Consider the following 17,947-nt stretch of genomic DNA (forward strand, 5'->3'; position numbering starts at 1 on the left):
CACTGAAAACAGAAACGTGTATGCTTCTATGCAAGGGGCTACAGTGCAAGCATAAATCACTGTGCAAGTACTGCTAATATTTGCCTGAACTTTGTTCCCTCCTTCCTGACGGTAGGGTTCACAGAATATCTTCAGAAATAAAAGGAAACAGACTATCAAAAACAAGTTGCTTAGTGCCTCTTAGAATATGCATACTTTTTGTATATGCAAGTATCAAAAACATAGAAACCAAGCCATTAATCCTTAATGAAACACCTTTCAAAAAAAATCTGTCTCTTCACTAGCAGTGAATATTACAGCTGCTCACAGCTACTGAGACTGAACCTTTCTTTCTCCAGAGCAAATACTCTTGGTACTGTTGGGCTGAGCGCAGATGAATCTACAAGAATCACGAATATTGAGGCACTAAGGGATTTAGAAAGAACCAAAAAGACGCAGGAGCAAGATGCTGAATCTAAGGCTTCTCCAGGTTTTTATGCTGACAACACCACAATCCAGATTGCTTCATGCTCTAACGTGCACATTAAAAACTGAGACAAATAACAAACACTATTTTGTTGATTAAAAAAAATATATATAGCTTTTTTTTCTTTTCATGTAGACAGTTCCAATGCTGCTCCTTATAGTACTGCACACAGAATCATTTAGCATCTGCTGCTCCATCTATCCCTTTGGATAGAAACTTGTTTTTGCTTTTTTTCCCCTCACGTCTAATATCATATGAAGACTGAGCTGATAAAGATTAATCTCTGAAAGGCTCAGGTCTTGCACAGCACTTTTTTTGCTACCACAGCTCCAAGCAGAGCTGGAAAGCAGGTACGACAGGCGCAGCTCCAGGGAGTGGTGTGGGAGGGAAGCTGAATAGGAGGAGCGTGAGGAACCCAGGCTGCCACTGCTTTACCATTGCTTCATCCTCAGCCCTCCTGGCACAGACTTATCCTCTGTCACAAGATCTCCTCCATCAGCAGCTACCAAACCTCTTAGATGAGACCAGTTCCTCAGAACCCTTTGTCTGACTTCCTGGAAGATACAGAATCTGGAAGAATCATCTGAAGAAAATTGCTTCCTAAAGCAAAGGCACAGGGCATTGGAAAACTCAAGCATTCAGCCTCTGGCCGCCATTAACAAACACAGATCTTCCCCACAGCAGTCAGGGCTGCAGCAACTGCTCCCTGGTCTGCAAGCAGCCTAGATCCATGGAGGAGGAGGAAGACAACTTTATGCTTTTCTTTGGGGCCAACACCAGCAAGTGCAGCCTTGAGACTAACCAAACAGGAGCCCCACCATGCTGGTCAGGGCCAGCCAAGGGAGGTCCTGAGGTGGTGATCGTACCGGTGCTTTTTGGTTTGATTTTTCTCCTGGGAATGGTGGGGAACACACTGGTGTTTGTTGTTTTGGGTCGTCTCCGGCCTGGGAGACGCCCATCACGCAGTGCCACCAACATCTTCATCCTGAACTTGAGCATTGCAGACTTCTCCTTTTTACTCTTCTGTGTCCCCTTCCAGGCCACTATCTACTCCCTGCCAGAATGGATCTTTGGTGCCTTCTTTTGCAAGTGGGTTCACTACTTGGCCATGGCAACAATGCTGGTCAGCATCTTTACTCTGGTGGCCATGTCTGTGGACAGATACATTGCTGTGGTTCACGCCAAGCGTTCGTCCAGCATCCGCAGCAAGCGCAACGCTGCCCTCGGCGTGGGTGTCATCTGGTTGCTGTCTCTACTCATTGCCATCCCTGTGGCCCAGCACCAGGCCCTTATGAGCGGTCATCAACAAGCACCCAACAGCTCCTTCTGCTGGGAGAATTGGGCAGAGGGCTCAACAGCCAAGCAGACGTACAAGGTTATGATCCTGCTAGTGGGATACCTCCTGCCTCTGGTGCTCATCACCTGCTGCTATGCCAAGGTGGGTAAGAGGGATGAGAGTAACATTCAAAAAGAGGAAAGGATCATTTCCAGCCTTTTGGTGGCTTGGATTCACACATGCAAACTACTCAGCCAACAAATCAAATAGATCCAATTTAATTGTACTCCTTGCTAGGGTAGGATGCTTCTCTGGTGTTGGGAGGATACGAGGGGTGTTGTAGAATAGAATGAAATCACCAGCTCACAAAGAGGACTGAAAAACATTTCTGTTCAGGTACAAAGTGAGGAACTGCTACAAGTTCACTCTCAGCTGACACCCAAATTTGTTAAAAACTTTTGCTGTTTTTTGCAGTTTTTAGTTCATCCTCTCTTAATAAAAATTGATTACTCCTAGGAAGAAAAGAAAATTATAGAGGAAGCAACCATGCAGAAAGTTACAGAAAAAGTGTCAGAGAAAATCATTTCTGCCGTTTCTTTATTTTACTGAACACGAAGTCCTGACTTTGTGTCTTGCAAAGACTTGAAAAAACATTTTAGGATTCAAGTCTTATTCAGCAAGGCATCTCTTTCTTACTTCTTGTAGATTGTTACTGATTTTTTATCTCCCCTGATTGATCTTTAGAATGTCTGAGACAGATGGTAAACCTATGAGTTGTGCTAGACTTCCAGAATAATTTTTCTGTGACTTTTTAATTAATCTCTTATTGTGCAGCAGCTTGTGACTGCCAGGAAGTGGACTTCCTTATCTCTAGTCAGTTGCAGGTCAGATCTCCTGAAAAAAAAAAAAGTCTTGGAATTTTAGTACATGTCTGTTTAATCAAAAGTTACGATACTTTCAATGCTACTTTAATATCATCAGTGCTATGAAAAAGGGAAGGCTCTTAGATTTAAGCTATCTGCCTCTCAGGCCCTGCCTGTCACAACAAGAAAAAGCCACTAGTTTATATATTCTGTCACTGTACTCCAGCTGTTTTTTCCCCTCACTGCCCTTGGTCAGCACAGCAGCAAATGAAAAGTAAGGTGCATTTGACAGAGGCTTTATTTTGTCCATTAACTGCTTTAGAAAACTCAATCTTTTACCTCCAAAAGCTGAAGTATAAATGCTGTCAGGTCACAGTTGTGCTATAACCAGGGGCATAAAGATTGATTTAAATGTCATTAACTGAGATTTTCCTGACAGTGCTCTAACATTTCTTATGACCCTCTCCGAAAGGGGAACCCACGCAACTGCTCCATTTGTCAGTGTTGCACTCAGGAATGCCAAGGCAGTCATACAGTGCTGGCAGCCAGGTCTCTGCCTTTTTATGTAAACAGCCTAGAGAGTAAATGTAGATGATTTAAGTACAGTCTAAAATTTCAAATCCACATCAAGATTCCTGTCAATTTCAGCACACAGCCAGTTGAGCTCTTACATAAAGCTACATCTTCTGAAAGGTTAGCGTTTTCACCTTCAAGAAACAAGCTTTGAGAAGAAAATTGGAGAGTGCTTAAAATTAAAAGTCAGAAAGCATCACATTCAACTTTGAAGTTACTCTAGAGCAATTCTTTTAACTTTTAGTGCTTGTGTATGAAGTTCAAATACTAATATAATTCAATTTGCTATTCAATTTATTGTTCCTTCTTTCAAGGTTTTGTATCATCTCCACACAAAAGTAAAGAATATATCTAAGAAGTCAGAAAGATCAAAGAAGAAGGTAAATATCTTTGATTTAATTTGTACACTAATGTAATTGATATGTCATGTTTTTTAAACAACTAGTATCCTTTTCAAGTTTCATTCAGTTACAAATGTCATCCATGTCTTTCAGCTGAAGTTCAGATTCATGTTGTCAGTTGTTGTATCTTTATAGACAGCACAAAATGAGGCCATTATCGAATTGCTCTATTGATCTCCACATACATGCCTGCTTGACTGTCTTTTGATTTTTTGTGCTATAACAGAAATCCTACAAATACAGTATTTTTACACTGACAGCAGAAAGATACTCATATATAAGAAGATCTAGGTATTAGAGCACACTTCAGTAAGTTAAAAGGAAAGGACCCTGAAAATGAAGTACCTCAGTTTTGCAGCTGTTTGCATTGCAGTTCTTTAATGTTTGCAACTATTATTTGGTGGATTTAGACCTCGGTTGGCACTTTGATCCCTTTGTGAGGCAAACATCAGGGTTATTTCATTCAAGCTGTATGAAATACGCAGATTTGCAAGAATTTACCAAGGAAAATACTAAAGATGGAATTTTCTCACTAAGGATCTTTGAGTGGATAAGCCATAATTAATAACAGTGTTCAGATAACAAAACTCACCAACAGCAGTGATGAAACATGAGATTTACAGGACATGAAAAGGAAAAACTCTATTTCACTCAGAAATGTTAAAATCATTGTGTGTGCAGTGATAAGAAAAACTGTAGGTAATCTGCCTGGTCAAAGGCAAGTTGTAGTGAGGCACTATCACTAGGTGCTGGTAGGACAATCAGGTCACAGTTTCTGCCTGCAGCACAGCAACCATACAACCCAAATGATCAGTAAGCGTGCCACCAACTAGATATGACACTCAGAGGAGATGACTGGGAAATGCTTTGATTTGCCAGCCCAGCAGCTACCATGACAAAAGGCAGTGAAGATCTGTTGATGAATTTATTTCAAAAATAGAAATGAAGTGATAAAAAATGCAGTTCTTTTGCATAGAATAACTTCATGACTTCACAAGTTTACCCAGTTGCTTTAGGTGTAAAAAATCTCAAACAAATCCCTAAACAATTTGTATGGTTTGGATTTCACTCCTGTTCCTTCCTTGCCTGTGTATTTATGTCCCAATACAAGCTTATTTCATATATTTGAAAAGAATGCTACCAACAGTCAAAGATAACTAGCGTCATCTTCCTGTAGTGCACTGAAGTTACAAAATATTTTTTCTTAAATGACACTCATGTCTTCAAATGCATCGTTCTGCACTGTTTCCACATTTGACCTGTAGCATTAAATGGAAAACAGTTCCACAATTTCTCCAACTGTTTGTTTCCTGATTACACAACTGAGAGGACTAATCTTAAAATATACCTTCGACTGCCTTCTCAAACGTGTCAATGATAGAGCGCTTTCTCTCTCTCCTGTTAAGTACTTCCCTAGTCATAGCTCTGAAATGCCTAGAAGCTATTGTTAATTCTGGCACTTAGACCTAGTTAAACTGTTGATCCAAAGATTAAAAAAATAAAATAAAATCAGACATCACACCACACACATGCAAACTATCTTCCAAAATTTGTCTCCTTACAGCATTTTCTGCTGAGAAATCTCCTTTTCATCTAGCTTTTTTCTGCAGACCGAACAGCATCTTTGGCATCCCTAATGCAACTACTTTTTGTTCTAACTACTTCTCTTAGAACTTTATAAGGCATCCTTCTTGCACAGTGTGCAGACTAACTCTGCTCCCATGTGTGCTTTCAGAGAATCCTTGAAACATACTGAATGTCAATCATTTAAAGCAGATCTTCCTAAGAACCCTTCACATTAGAGCCTAATAGGAAATTCATATGTACATGTCAGTTCTGTTAAATTAGCTTCTTTCATATGTATCTAATTGGTCCATTAAGGACAAGCAGCTGCACTTGGTTTTAATTCAAAAACTTCATCAGAGATTAAATGAGCATCTTTTGCTTATTTTACTCAGAATTTTGACAAGTGAATCTTGCTCCACATTTGGAAAGTTAATTTAGCCTATACAAAACATCTAGCTTTATGAAATACGCGTGTAATTTCAGTGGAGAGACCCTTACCACCTTGGATCCATCAAAACCAAGTGTAACATAAAAGCAAGATCTTACAACATGAGGTGATAAAATTACTTGGTTCTTATCTGCTGTTTTAGCATGCATTTGATCACGCTGACAGAAAAAAAAATCACATACTGATATTAAAAAAAAAGAATTCAGTTTGGATCTATGGCCATTCTTACTTCATTCCTACAAATTGAAGAAAACAGGCAATTGAGCTGATATCCTCCTCCCACCTCTAAGAGAAGGGTTTTAGTGTATGGCCTGTCTGTGTTGCTTTTGTTTTTAACAGATGAGCAGTGAATTTTGTAAACAGCTATTCATACATATTTCATTACCTTCATCTATGCTGCTTATGCAAGCAAAGGTCTCAAAAAAAAAAAAAAAATCAAATTGCAGACATAGAACCTTGTTGAACAAGAGTTTCTAGTGAAATGTTGTCTGCATTACCACTACAAGCAAATTGTTCTGCCATGAGCTCCCATGGGTTTGCTATTCAGAACCCCAGAAACTTTCTTTGCACTATATGGGCTCCTGAAGATAGAGTAAGTTCAAATAAAACATGGTTTAGAAATAAACTGCATGCCATAGAGCTCAGGGAAGGGACTTCTCATGGACAGCACTCCAAAGGCTAGCTGAAAACACACTGCTATTATAGTACTATAGGATCCTCTCAAAACAAACAAAAAGCCTTATGATTGGGTAAGATTTTTTATTTTTAAACAGCTTGTTTCAGGATCTAAAGCATTTGGTAACCTCATTGGAGTTTTAGTATTCTTATTCTATCCAACTCCAAATAATAATGTAGCGTTGGTAATATACAGAAAAGGCCTCATCCTAATTCACACGATTTAAGCCACTGAATAGAGAAACTGATGAATGCAGGAGGGAAGCATTATAGGAACAAATCAAATTTAAGCCACTTGAATGGTTAGAAAGGAAGCATATTTGATCTGCCATAGGTACATCCTCTGAATCTCAAATCAACACGTGAAAGACAAGGCCAGTATTTACAGAACATGTGAGAGAGATCGCTAGACGCAAATCTAGGGAAATTTCTAAAACCATAATGATCACATGGCCAAGTGAACAATTCCAGTGTTGTAGTTGTATATTCCTGACTTTCTTAGTTGCAGAGCTGCAACAAAGAAGGCAACATAAAACTGTATTTAATTCCATCTGAGCACATGGACTATAGTATACAATCCAGATAATTGGTACTGTACATCAACCTCATCCTTTAAAGATCATACTGTAACTTCAATTAAAAAAACAACTAACAACTGAACAACTTAATGAAACAAACTACAATTTTTTTATTCTAAGAAGTCGTTTCCTTGTGTCTTCCATCAACTTCTTCTGCAGTTTAGATGCACAGCATGATTTCCTGTGCCCGCCCCTGCAGCAGTGCTCTCAGCCTTTCCCTGAGACCTACGCAGAGTGTGCTACCAACACACCCAGCAGAAAAGCACCAGCTGCCTAGAGACAGAGCAGAGCTGCACAGGCAGCCATTTTTCTTTATTTCCAGTTATTTCCTATCTTTCTACCACTGTCCCATTTGCCACAGTATTGAACTAAAAGTTTACATTATTTGAGGATATGTGGGAGCTAGAAGGACAGACAGGAAGGCCCTGTTTTCTAAGGCCAATATACTAGTGGGAAATGTTTAGATACATGACTTTTAAAATTACAGCAAGTTTGGTCTGAGTGAGCTCAGTTTATGAATGACCAAGAGAGCTCAGACAGTCTGCCCACCCTTTCTACCCTCATGCCAAAAGTCAGCATTCAAAAAATTGCTGAAAATAAAAAGTTTGCCTTTAATAGAATCCAAGGATGATATAAAATGCTCCAGGTACATCTGTCACAAAGGAATTAAAAACATTTGTGCTTGGGTTGCAATTGTAAGCTCTTAGTTACAATGTGCTAATTGTTCAAACTACTACAGTTGTTGGTTTTTTGTTTTTTTTTTCAATTTATGCACATTTGAAGCTGTAAGAATTTCAAATGCTCAAAGGTTGATGCATTCTGAATTCATACATCATTATCAAGAGACTGACCTTTAATTCATATTCCAACCTTGCGCATTTTTTTATGTAGGCTTATCAGCTACATGTCAATGTTGGACCAGCTCAATTTGATGTGCTTTTCCATTTATATGTAACGTTTGTACAGATCAGGGGATAAATCCAGTAATTTCTGCTAGTTGGTGCTGAAATTCTGCGTACTGAACTAAGCCAGACTGTGCATGCAAAAAATGCATGAATGCCAGCTTCCATATTTAATTTCTTGCTAGCTGAACATACTCACTAACCTTACAGCTGAGATAGTGAGATGCTACAGGCTTCCCCTTTGCAGTTTTGGATAATCATTTACTGAGGCAGACCAGCAGGACTATGTGCTAAGAAATCCTGTGCACTCCTCAATCACAAAATGTATTTCAGATCTGCTATTTGTTGTGTATTATGCATAGTAAAACTACAATTTATCTCCAAGGAAAGTTAACAGCTCCCCACTTAACAGTGCTGAAAAAGTGTTTCCTAATAGCCCAGCTCTAGGAACTCTGAACATACATTTGCAGTAAATCAGATATTTTAATAATGGAAATGAATGCAAAGCAAGATTTATTCTGATCATGAACTGGCCCTGTGGTGCCTTACTGGCCTCTGAAGCACACCAGGGTTCCTAAATGTTTACTTGGTTTTGTCCTGTGCATCTTTAAAGAGCAAACAAGTTGCAAACTGAACAACCTGAATTTTTTTTCTGGTTTAAAAAGGGTATTAGGGTTATGAATTTCACAGCTATTTTGAAAGCACCCTTATAAGGAAGGAAGAGTTGCGGAATTTGTAGAGGTAACAGTGGTCAAAGGCTCCAATTAACAGACCAGTTGAAACATCTGGATCTAAAAAATAAGTACAGTTCTTCCCTCTTATTTTAGTTACAATAAGAAGGTGAAAAGATGGGAAAACATATCCTTGTTTGTTCCATATTCTTTCCCTAGTAATTCCTAACATTTCCCCCCTAACGTTTTCTTCTTACCACTGTTTGAGAACAAGGGTAATGTGTTTACAGAGCACACAAACCAAAGATCATGCTCCAAAATTACACTAGTCAATTTAAAGCACAACTTCCTTTATGAAGCTAAGATTGTTTTCTTTCTCAACTTGTATACTCATAATCCTACATTTACCTACATATAAAGTTCACCTCTCCCAGAGCTACGTGAGCACAGATACACAGAGTTGATTTGGGACGCTCCTTGGAGCAGCTCTTTTTGAAAGTCAAATTACAGTTTGAGGTAAAACATTCATAAATTCTTCAAAGTATTCTGGTCAAAAGCATTTTGGTCAAAAACTGCTTTCTTGTATGCTGAATCCTTTATTTGACTACTGTTCACACAGCCAGAGGGTTTTCGTATAGTCTTAATGATTATGATGTTTGAGGTTTAAGCACAACCGACTCTAAGTACATCAAAGTGGCATGGAAGATCTTGGGATCAATTCAATAGCAGCAAAAAAATACTAATCAGAAGTAAAATCCTACAAGTTTTCTTGCTAATAAGAACCTGGAGTAGCAGAAATAGAGAGCTTCATTGCCAATTAGTAGATAATGGAATATCATAATGCTCATAAGCATTTATGAATACAAAGTGAGCTAGTATTAAGAGCATCAGAGGGGATTAGTAGCAAAATCACAGAATCAGAGATGTGCAGGGGAGCAGTCAGACCAGAGTGATCAAGCTTCTAGGGGAAATGAAGAGTTCACCTCTCAGCTTGCTGTGCAAACAGCCAAGATGGACGGATTCGATGAATCAAAGTTCATTTCAATCCTTCCTCTTCTTGGTAGCTAACTGCCATTTCTGATTGCAAGAAACAAAGAACAGAATAATGGAGAAAAAAAAACAAAAGCATTTTCAGTGCAGTTTTAGACCAATTTAGATCAGTTACACCAGAGAGTAATAAAAGACTAGAAGGCAGTGAGAAGCACTTCATAATCAAGTAATAGATGAGTTTTCTCTGAAGCAGAATCTTCTACCCAACATTTAAGCTGGTTGAAAACAGATACAGACTTTTTTGAAACATCTGTTTTGAAACATTATGTGCTTATCACTGAGCCATAGTGATTTCAGTAGTTCAAGTTGTGTTTTGGGACCTTCCTGGTGTTTGAACTTCACGGAAAGTCAGGCTTACAAATGCATCAGTGGGATTCAGATTTGCGAACACAGAAGAAAAGAACTTGACACGAGGAAAAGAGAAAACTTGACGGTTTTCACTTCTGCACGTTGGCTTAAAGAGGGACTGGATTCTGAGCAAAGAAATGTCTGAATCATTTCTGTCTTCAGAAAACAGAGCATGCTGGAATTGAGGGTTAAGTTGGTATGTATGTCCAGCAATACAGTAATAGATGTGCTGAGCCACATATCCTTTCCGGGCACTGACACAGTGCACTATCTAAAAGCAGAAGCTTAGAGCACTGTGGATCACTACATTTTTTGCAGAACACCCACCATTGGAGATTTACAACATATAGCCAAAGCTGGCACTTGGTAGCTTACCCAAATCCAACATGAGGTGATCAAAACTTGTACAAACTGTCTCTAAAACATTAGGGAAAAGGAGATGTACATTAGAGACAGCAGAACAGGAGAAAAGAATTTATCAGAGCAAACACATTAACTTTGTATTAGAAGACAAGAGAAAAGTACTGGCCTCCATACAGAGGCTGAAGAAGTATGGCATGGTGTGAAGAATCAGCCCTAGCTATAAAGGCTATAAAGCTGCCTTTGGACTCACAGCAGTACATCATTAATTGAAACTAGTTTCGGTGAGTGAGGGGAAAGAAGACCCCAAGCATGGAACAAGTTCATTATATACACTGTCCTCCCACACAGCAGTTAAAAAAAAAAGGATGAGTCAGTCGTAGTTAATGAGAAAGTGCAGAAGAACAGGCATAGGTTTCTTTGTGCTTCTTCCTTCGTAACCATGGAATGGGGAGAAAAAAACCTCCATCCTATTCTGGAAACAGCAGTTTCCCTGCAAGCAAGAATATGTTGTTCAATGAAAGCCTCACTGAATGTTCTTTCCCATTTCTGTGTGGCTGAGGCACCTCATACAGGTGGATAGTCTGATCAGCTAAAAATCTGGCTAAACTAGATCAGGAACGTGACAGGCCTTCTCTCCAAAGTCTCTGCTTTTAGACTGCTCAACCCAGTGCATATTTTAATCTCAATACGGTTTGTTAATCTAATGCATCAGGTAGTTACACAAAATATAGATAAACCCATGGAATACTTCAAGCATTTAATTCATTACAGCGCAATCCTAATTGACAAGTTGAAGCATTTTCATTATGATTTCCATCAAGAATAACAGCTCCAAAGCCAAAGTAAAATGCTAAAGACTTCATCACCCTGCAGAATGAGCCATCTCCCTCAAAAATAGGTCTTTAAACATGTTTCCTATTGCTTTTTGAAGGGCAGAGGACAACCAAAAGCAAGACGTAGCTTGTTCAGGGCTAAGGAAAATAAAAAAAAAATCAAAGGGAAAGAAAAGAAAAGCAGGAAAGCTATAAATAAGGTTCAAATCATAAGTCACTTGGGTTGGAAGGGACCTTAGAGATCAGCTATAAAAATAGCAGAATAAGGGGAGACGGAGCACCCAAGGAAAAAAATTGTTTATTTAACAAACATATTTATGATTTCCCCTGGTCTCTACTTCCCAGCCTGCCATCGATCCTCTGTGTAGCTTAGTACACTTCCTTTGTACTTTAGCTCCAAATGAACTGCAAGGTTGTTTTGTGAAGCTTGAAAGTGAGTGTGAGATATTACTAAGCAACAGTTAAATAATCCAATATTGGCCACTGTACATGCCTAACATGGACCAATGAGGCTTCAGAAATGAATCATAGGGTTAACATGGGCACAGCTAGACCAGCATTAACAGTTCAGAATTATCTGAACTCACTGAACAAACTCAAACAGTACAGAAGTTATTTGGATCAGTCTTCTGCAGCTGTTTACAGTCTGTATTAACACTATTTTTGGTTAATGTCATGTTAAAAGTAAAACAACGCATTGTTTTAGTTCCCCCTCTTAACCATATATCCCATAATTCAAAAAAGAAAAAAAAAAGATGAAAATTCAATTTCCAAAAGAAGTTCCTTGAGTTATGAATTATGTATATAATTGCTCTGCTATTGTCTATATTTACATCTGCAAAATCCCAAATAGTTGGATCTCAGAAACAGCTTTGTGCTGATACACAGCAACTGCAGCTTCGTTTTTAATAACTAACCCTCTGCTGAATGCATGGTTTGTCATTTCCCAGTAAGAAGAAAAGATAATCTAGATTGATAGCCCCTATTAAAAAGAATTTTTCAGTGCTTGTAGCCTCCTAATTCAAGCACAGGGATGCTATCAAAGATAGTCTTGGTAACAAGCCTAAGCTACTTATCATTGATACAGGGCAAAAAAAGTAGCACCATTATTGCTGGCGAGAGTTAAGAGAGCTACAAGTCATTAATAATTTCATTAGCACCTATCATACCACAGTAGGCAAGCTAGACCCAACAAGACTGCTTCTTCTGTGTCTTTCAGTTCCATCAACTTCCTGTCATATCAGTACCTTATTAAGGACAGCTTCTGGTTCCCCATGTGGTCATTTCCAAGAGTTTGCAAGCAGAGGTCATTTATTCACATAGGAATATGCTTTGTCACCATATATGTCAGATAGCATTCTGGTGTGTGAAATAAGGAAGCACCTGAGATATGCTAGAGGTAAGATGAATCTAAAGGCCTTTCAAAATGAACACAAACCTACTTGATGCATTTATTTCATTTAAATCTCTCTCCTCCCTGTATTTTTTAAATTTATTTTCTCTAATCTGCACAAAAATCTTGATCTGATGAAATAAGATCTTCCTAGACTTCAACAGATTTGATTGACTTGCAAATGCAATTAAGAACAAGTGAAGATAGCACTGTTGTCTCTCGTCCAAACACATTTTTCTGTTTCAATGATCATCTGTTTTTATTGCAGGAGATCATTGCTGCAGGCCCTATGTAAACACAACAAAGATATTGCCTGTCCAATACAGAGAACATCCCCACATCTCATCATGCAGTTGACTTTTCTGCAGGGTTAAACAAACAGGAGAAAAAAACAGTTCCCAAGAAACCACCTTTAGGCTTCACCCACATTACTACTGTCAGCGTAAACAGAATTTACTTAAAACATATTAGCATGATTCATTCACATATAAAGCCAGAATGAATACATGTTATAAGCAGTAATTAAGTTGTAGCACACCCACATGTTCTTCAGATTTTAATGCAGGTTTTAGAAAGGTCAGCACAACATGAAAGTCCTGAACTAACTCCATTTGACTAGATAAATAAGTTCCAGCAATAGATTTAATGAAGAAATGAACCTGAACACATGAGCATAGCAGTTTCTGAAAAAAGCATGGTTGTTTTTTGTTTGTTTGTGTTTTAAAAATGAAGTCAACCCTGAAGGATTTTGAAACTTCAAGAACATCATAGGGCTGTTACTAAAGTGAAACAGAAGAATCTGAAAGACAAGTGGATTTCCTGAAATTTTGCCCCATATCTTTGACCTCTTGCAAAAAGATAGTTTATAAACATTTAACACTTGTTTATAAATATTTCTGCAGTGGCTCCCATAAGTCCTTATGCATGGGACTGCGGTCACTTTTTAGGACCAGTGACTTTACACAATACCTAAGCATCTTACTTACTTTCTTCTTGAAAAGAAACGCCATCCTACTCTTCCCTGGAGCATGCTGTCATGTTTCCTCCATTGCTGTCATCACCTCCAGAACATGATCTTCATAGTTGGTCTGCAATACAAAAGCCCCCTGTCAGCCTATATACATTCATCTACATTATAACCTCCTTTACTGATACAGGAAGAAAGAAAAAGCCCTCAATGAAGTAAACTCCAGATGAGTGAAGTTTATTGCATTTTTATTGAAGCACCACTGACAAGAGAAATACTGCAAATGCTCTGAGAATCAAATAGTATTTTAAGACACCAGAGAAATCATCAAAGACATGATCCCTTTGGAAATCCAGCTTCAGTTTTGTTGCTCATTCAATTCCCCTGTTTTCCTCATATTATCCTTTATACAGCACTAAGCATGAAGACTTAGGAAAACAAGCTGCAGTTTCTATCTCACCAGAAACACAAAGAGTATCAAGGGAGGAGTAAATGACTCTTGAAACATTTTCCCATTCTACTGGGAATCCAAAAATCTTCCTGCTCAGCTCAACTCTACTCAACCTCTTTAGCCACCAGTGAAATACTGCCAAGGTGATCTGCTTATTTTGGCAAGTCATACCAACTGTGGAGTGCTGATGAAAAGTTGGAACACGTACAGAGGATTTTCAGCAGCTTTTTCACTTGACATATTGCAAGTCAGGGATAGATTTGCTTTCTTCTAGAAAAGCTTAGGCGCTCTGTTGTTAGATAAACATAACTCTGACTCTTTATAACCTCTGTTTATACATTCTAGCATAACAGGTAAGGTGACAGAGTGCTGCAGTAATTTTAAATGACATTTGAAAACCTGCAGGTGTTTCTCCAGCAAACAACTGCTAGATGCAGTCTCTATGACCAGTGATTAAATGAGTTTTTTGTTCACTAGGAAATTATCTCTGTTCTAGCAAAGTAATTGCTTGCTGTTTGCTTGAAATTATGGCAGAGAGGTAGTGACCGAAGCATTGACCTAGACTACCAAGACTGTAATCCTTAAGCTGAAATGAAGCCCACGTTCTCATTTTTTCTTTTTCTTTTTTTCCTGCTACTTATACAACAACTCACATTTTCCTTAGGAGAAAGATAAGACCTGCATATTCATAAATTGTTACATTTATCCAAGCCACAAAATAGAAGTGATAACCTCTAAAGCACACATTTTGCTGAGAATCAGTAAGGAGGAGAAAAAAGTTACCTGATAAACTTCTATTACAATGTTTCAAGGACGGATAGAATAGGTTACAGAAAAACAAAATCAAACAAAAACCCTCACCTTCTGATACCTTTAGTATTTCTGAAAAGAGATGGAAATGGCCCTACAAAAACAGTAGGAAGGACTCTCTGGGGCCCAAGTCAGTAACATCTGAGCTCTGCTCATGTATCCCCTGCCTGCACTACATGTAGAAAGTGAGATAAAAGCAACACTCTGAGGCTGCTTAAACTTGAGAAGAGAGGTTGTGACCGCATAGAATCCCCACTGCAGAAAGGAGTAGTAGTTACTAGTAGTAACTAGTAACTTAGTCAAAGAAAGAAATCATCTTCAACAACTTCTTTCTGTACTTTTTTTTTTTTTTCCTCAGAAGTAATTTTTAATGTCAGACAGACTCTAAACTATACTGGGCCAAGCAGTTTTTATTCTAGAAAGGAAAAAAAGCTTTTCAATAAATGCTGAGTTATTTCTTGTTGTGCATCCTGCAGGTGCTCTCAAAATAAGTTTCACAGCAACATTCAGAGGGCAAGGGATTTTACCTACATTGATGGGGATCTCTTTTCTATGGTTAGCAGACTAATTTAGCTCCCAGCCCCAAAACACTGACACCCTGGTCTTTGCATCCAACCCCCTCTCCATCTGGGTTCCCTACAGCCAAAGATTCAATCCCCAAATTACCATTTCCTCTCAATAGGTGGAATGAAACCCTAAGAAACAACCTGTTAAGTATCACACAAAAATAACTCCAGCAGCTCACACCACCTTCCTTTTCTCTAGGCTGCCTCTCATCACACCCTTCCCACTCTGGCAGCCAAGCCCATCAGATTACTTCACCACCTTACTCAGCCCTCCTGAGGCACAGACCTCCTTCTTCTTCCCCAGCCACAGCTATTAGAGGCCATCACAGCTGTGGCCAACATCTTAAGCTATTACATAAGCTAAAACCAGGAAATTCTGTTTTTGCAGGGAAGAAGGTTGGTTTTCAGAATTCTTACAGTCATAGTTTGCTCACCTAGCAGAAGTGTTGCCTGTATCATGTGGCCTTGGCTGTGGAGCTCAAACTCATATCACAGACTTATTGGAGCACTGTAACCATTTAATACCTCATCTCATCTTTTTCAGACAGCACAGACAGTGCTTCTTGTGGTTGCTGTGTTCCTGCTCTCCTGGCTGCCTCACCACATCATCACAATGTGGGCAGAGTTTGGGCACTTTCCCCTCAACAACATCTCCTTCACCTTCCGCATCATCTCCCATTGCTTGGCCTACGGGAACTCCTGCATCAACCCCATCATTTACGCTTTCCTCTCAGAGAACTTCCGCAAGGCCTGTCAGCAGGCCTTCAACTGCAAGTGCTTCCTGCAGCCAGTCCCCACTGAGAAGCTGGTCAGAATACGCATGGAGAACTTCTCTACCACACATTCAACCACTAATGTGTAAGCGGGGCTCAGAAATACCTTTCAGGAGAAGAGAGGAGGGCGGTGTCTGACAGAGCAGCTATACAGGGGCATTTTAGGTACCTTGCTGCTAGGCACCATCAGAAGTGTCTGAATGCCCTTGTGGTTTCTCTAAGAGGAAACAGCTGTAGTTATGTCCATAAAGGATAAGATGTGTTTAAACAGAAGGTGTAATTATGGACAGACATGAAATGAGCAAGTTAACAATTCTGCGTGTGGGCTGTTATTAGGATGTGAGCAATGAGTGACGTGACATTTACCAAGGGCGCTGAGAAGCAGTTTGGTAATCTAGCTAACATATCAACGAATGTGTCCATTTCTTAAGCAATCATTTTACCGTATGTGAGCTGTGTATGTTTTTAGCTGTGATGGAATCTCTAAATCTCCTGCAAGTCTTTGCCATAGTATTTACTTACTGTGTAGTATAACATGAGGTCTCACTGATGCTCATGTCTGCGTTTGATGGCTCTGTAGAGGCTTGCATTCCCCAGGGTCTCAATGTCTGCATACTCCTGGATGTAATTCTGGCTGTTAATGACTGGCTGTAATAACTGCCTAACTAATAATTATGTGAGATTTCTCAAAATATGCCTAAAAGAACTGTTTTTGTCTGAAAGTGATATTTACACAAGGCTTTATTGGTGCATGTGCTGTTCTCTGGGCATATCTACCCAAAGCTTTTTATTGGACGTGTTCTTATACAAATGTTAAAATGCCTTCTTTTGATTAAATGTTTAAGTTTAAAGTTATGATTTGTGAATATATAAAGCACGTGTTACTTCAGATTTAAGAAGCATATGGCCAGAAGGGTATTACAGTGTCACCATGTGGTCTGATGTCATCACTGTGTGCTTCAGTCCTGACTGATCCAGCGTTATTCTGGATTCACAGACTCTTAAGGAGCTTTTTAAAAGTGCATTATAGAAGTTTAACTTGAAGTTTAACTAAGAACCATAACCACAATACCCAAATACGGTCTCGATTGCCTTCAGTATCTTTTACGACTGCCTTCAAAAAGTATATGCCAATTTCTGTGAGATGTACTCCATGCACCAAACATTCATATTTTTTATTAACGTGTACGTTTTACAGCCCGGCCTCAAGCCCACTGCTGTGCTCAACTGACCAGCAGTCGCCCCTGCGCCGCCATGACCGCCCCCTCAGCCAGCGCGGCGCGAGGGCGGGCACGCGGGGCGGCCCCTTCCCGCCACAGCCCCTCAGCGCCGGCGGGAGCCCGCGCCCCTCGTGAGGGGACAGGCCGCCCCGCCGCCTCAGGAAAAAAGAACGGCTCTGTTATCACCAGTGTCGCTTAGTTGCTGATAGAAACCAAGCCGATGCATTATGATCGTTGCCGGGTTGTTTTGGCTGCGGATCTCCAGTCAGAAGCTGATGTTCACGTGACATTATTTAACATTTTAGGGCTATTTTCTCCCGGGAATCAAATGTTACCTGAGAGGAGGCAGTGTTGTAGAAATCAGTCACATTATTTAGCTGGGAACTGTAGGTAGCAGAGCAAAATACTACAGCGCGTACCTGCAACAGGAGTTGGGATCCCAAGCGAAAAAAGAAGAAAAAAATCATCTAAAAGGGCAAATATACATGAAACTGGGAAAGCCATCATCACCAGCTCACTCAGGAGGGAGAGCATTAAAAGACAGTAACTCCACGTTCATGTAACGTGGGAAAGCACTGCAGCTTTGGAAACTGCCTCCTTAGATCAGATTGAAGCTATGTGACACCTGAGATGGTCAGCCTGAAAGCAGGCAAGAAAATACTAGCTTTTTTTTTTCCCTTGGAGTTTAATAAAACGAATTCATCTAAGATAATCAATGTATTCATGTTAAAGCCACTTGCAGGACCTGATACAA

General features: G+C 39.5%; 1 protein-coding gene across 1 annotated transcript; it reads left to right on the forward strand.

Annotated features, from left to right (window-relative positions):
* Nucleotides 1-1,196: 1,196 nt before the first annotated feature.
* On the forward strand, nucleotides 1,197-16,062 carry LOC306950952 (galanin receptor type 1-like; the record flags this gene model as incomplete). Its single annotated transcript, XM_079541346.1, has 3 exons — nucleotides 1,197-1,904; nucleotides 3,493-3,558; nucleotides 15,745-16,062. The coding sequence occupies 3 exons, from the start codon at nucleotides 1,197-1,199 to the stop codon at nucleotides 16,060-16,062; spliced, it is 1,092 nt and encodes a 363-aa protein (XP_079397472.1).
* Nucleotides 16,063-17,947: the final 1,885 nt, after the last annotated feature.

This window comes from Tetrao urogallus (genome assembly GCF_951394365.1).
Source record: "Tetrao urogallus genome assembly, chromosome: 12".
In the NCBI taxonomy this organism is placed as follows: domain Eukaryota; kingdom Metazoa; phylum Chordata; class Aves; order Galliformes; family Phasianidae; genus Tetrao; species Tetrao urogallus.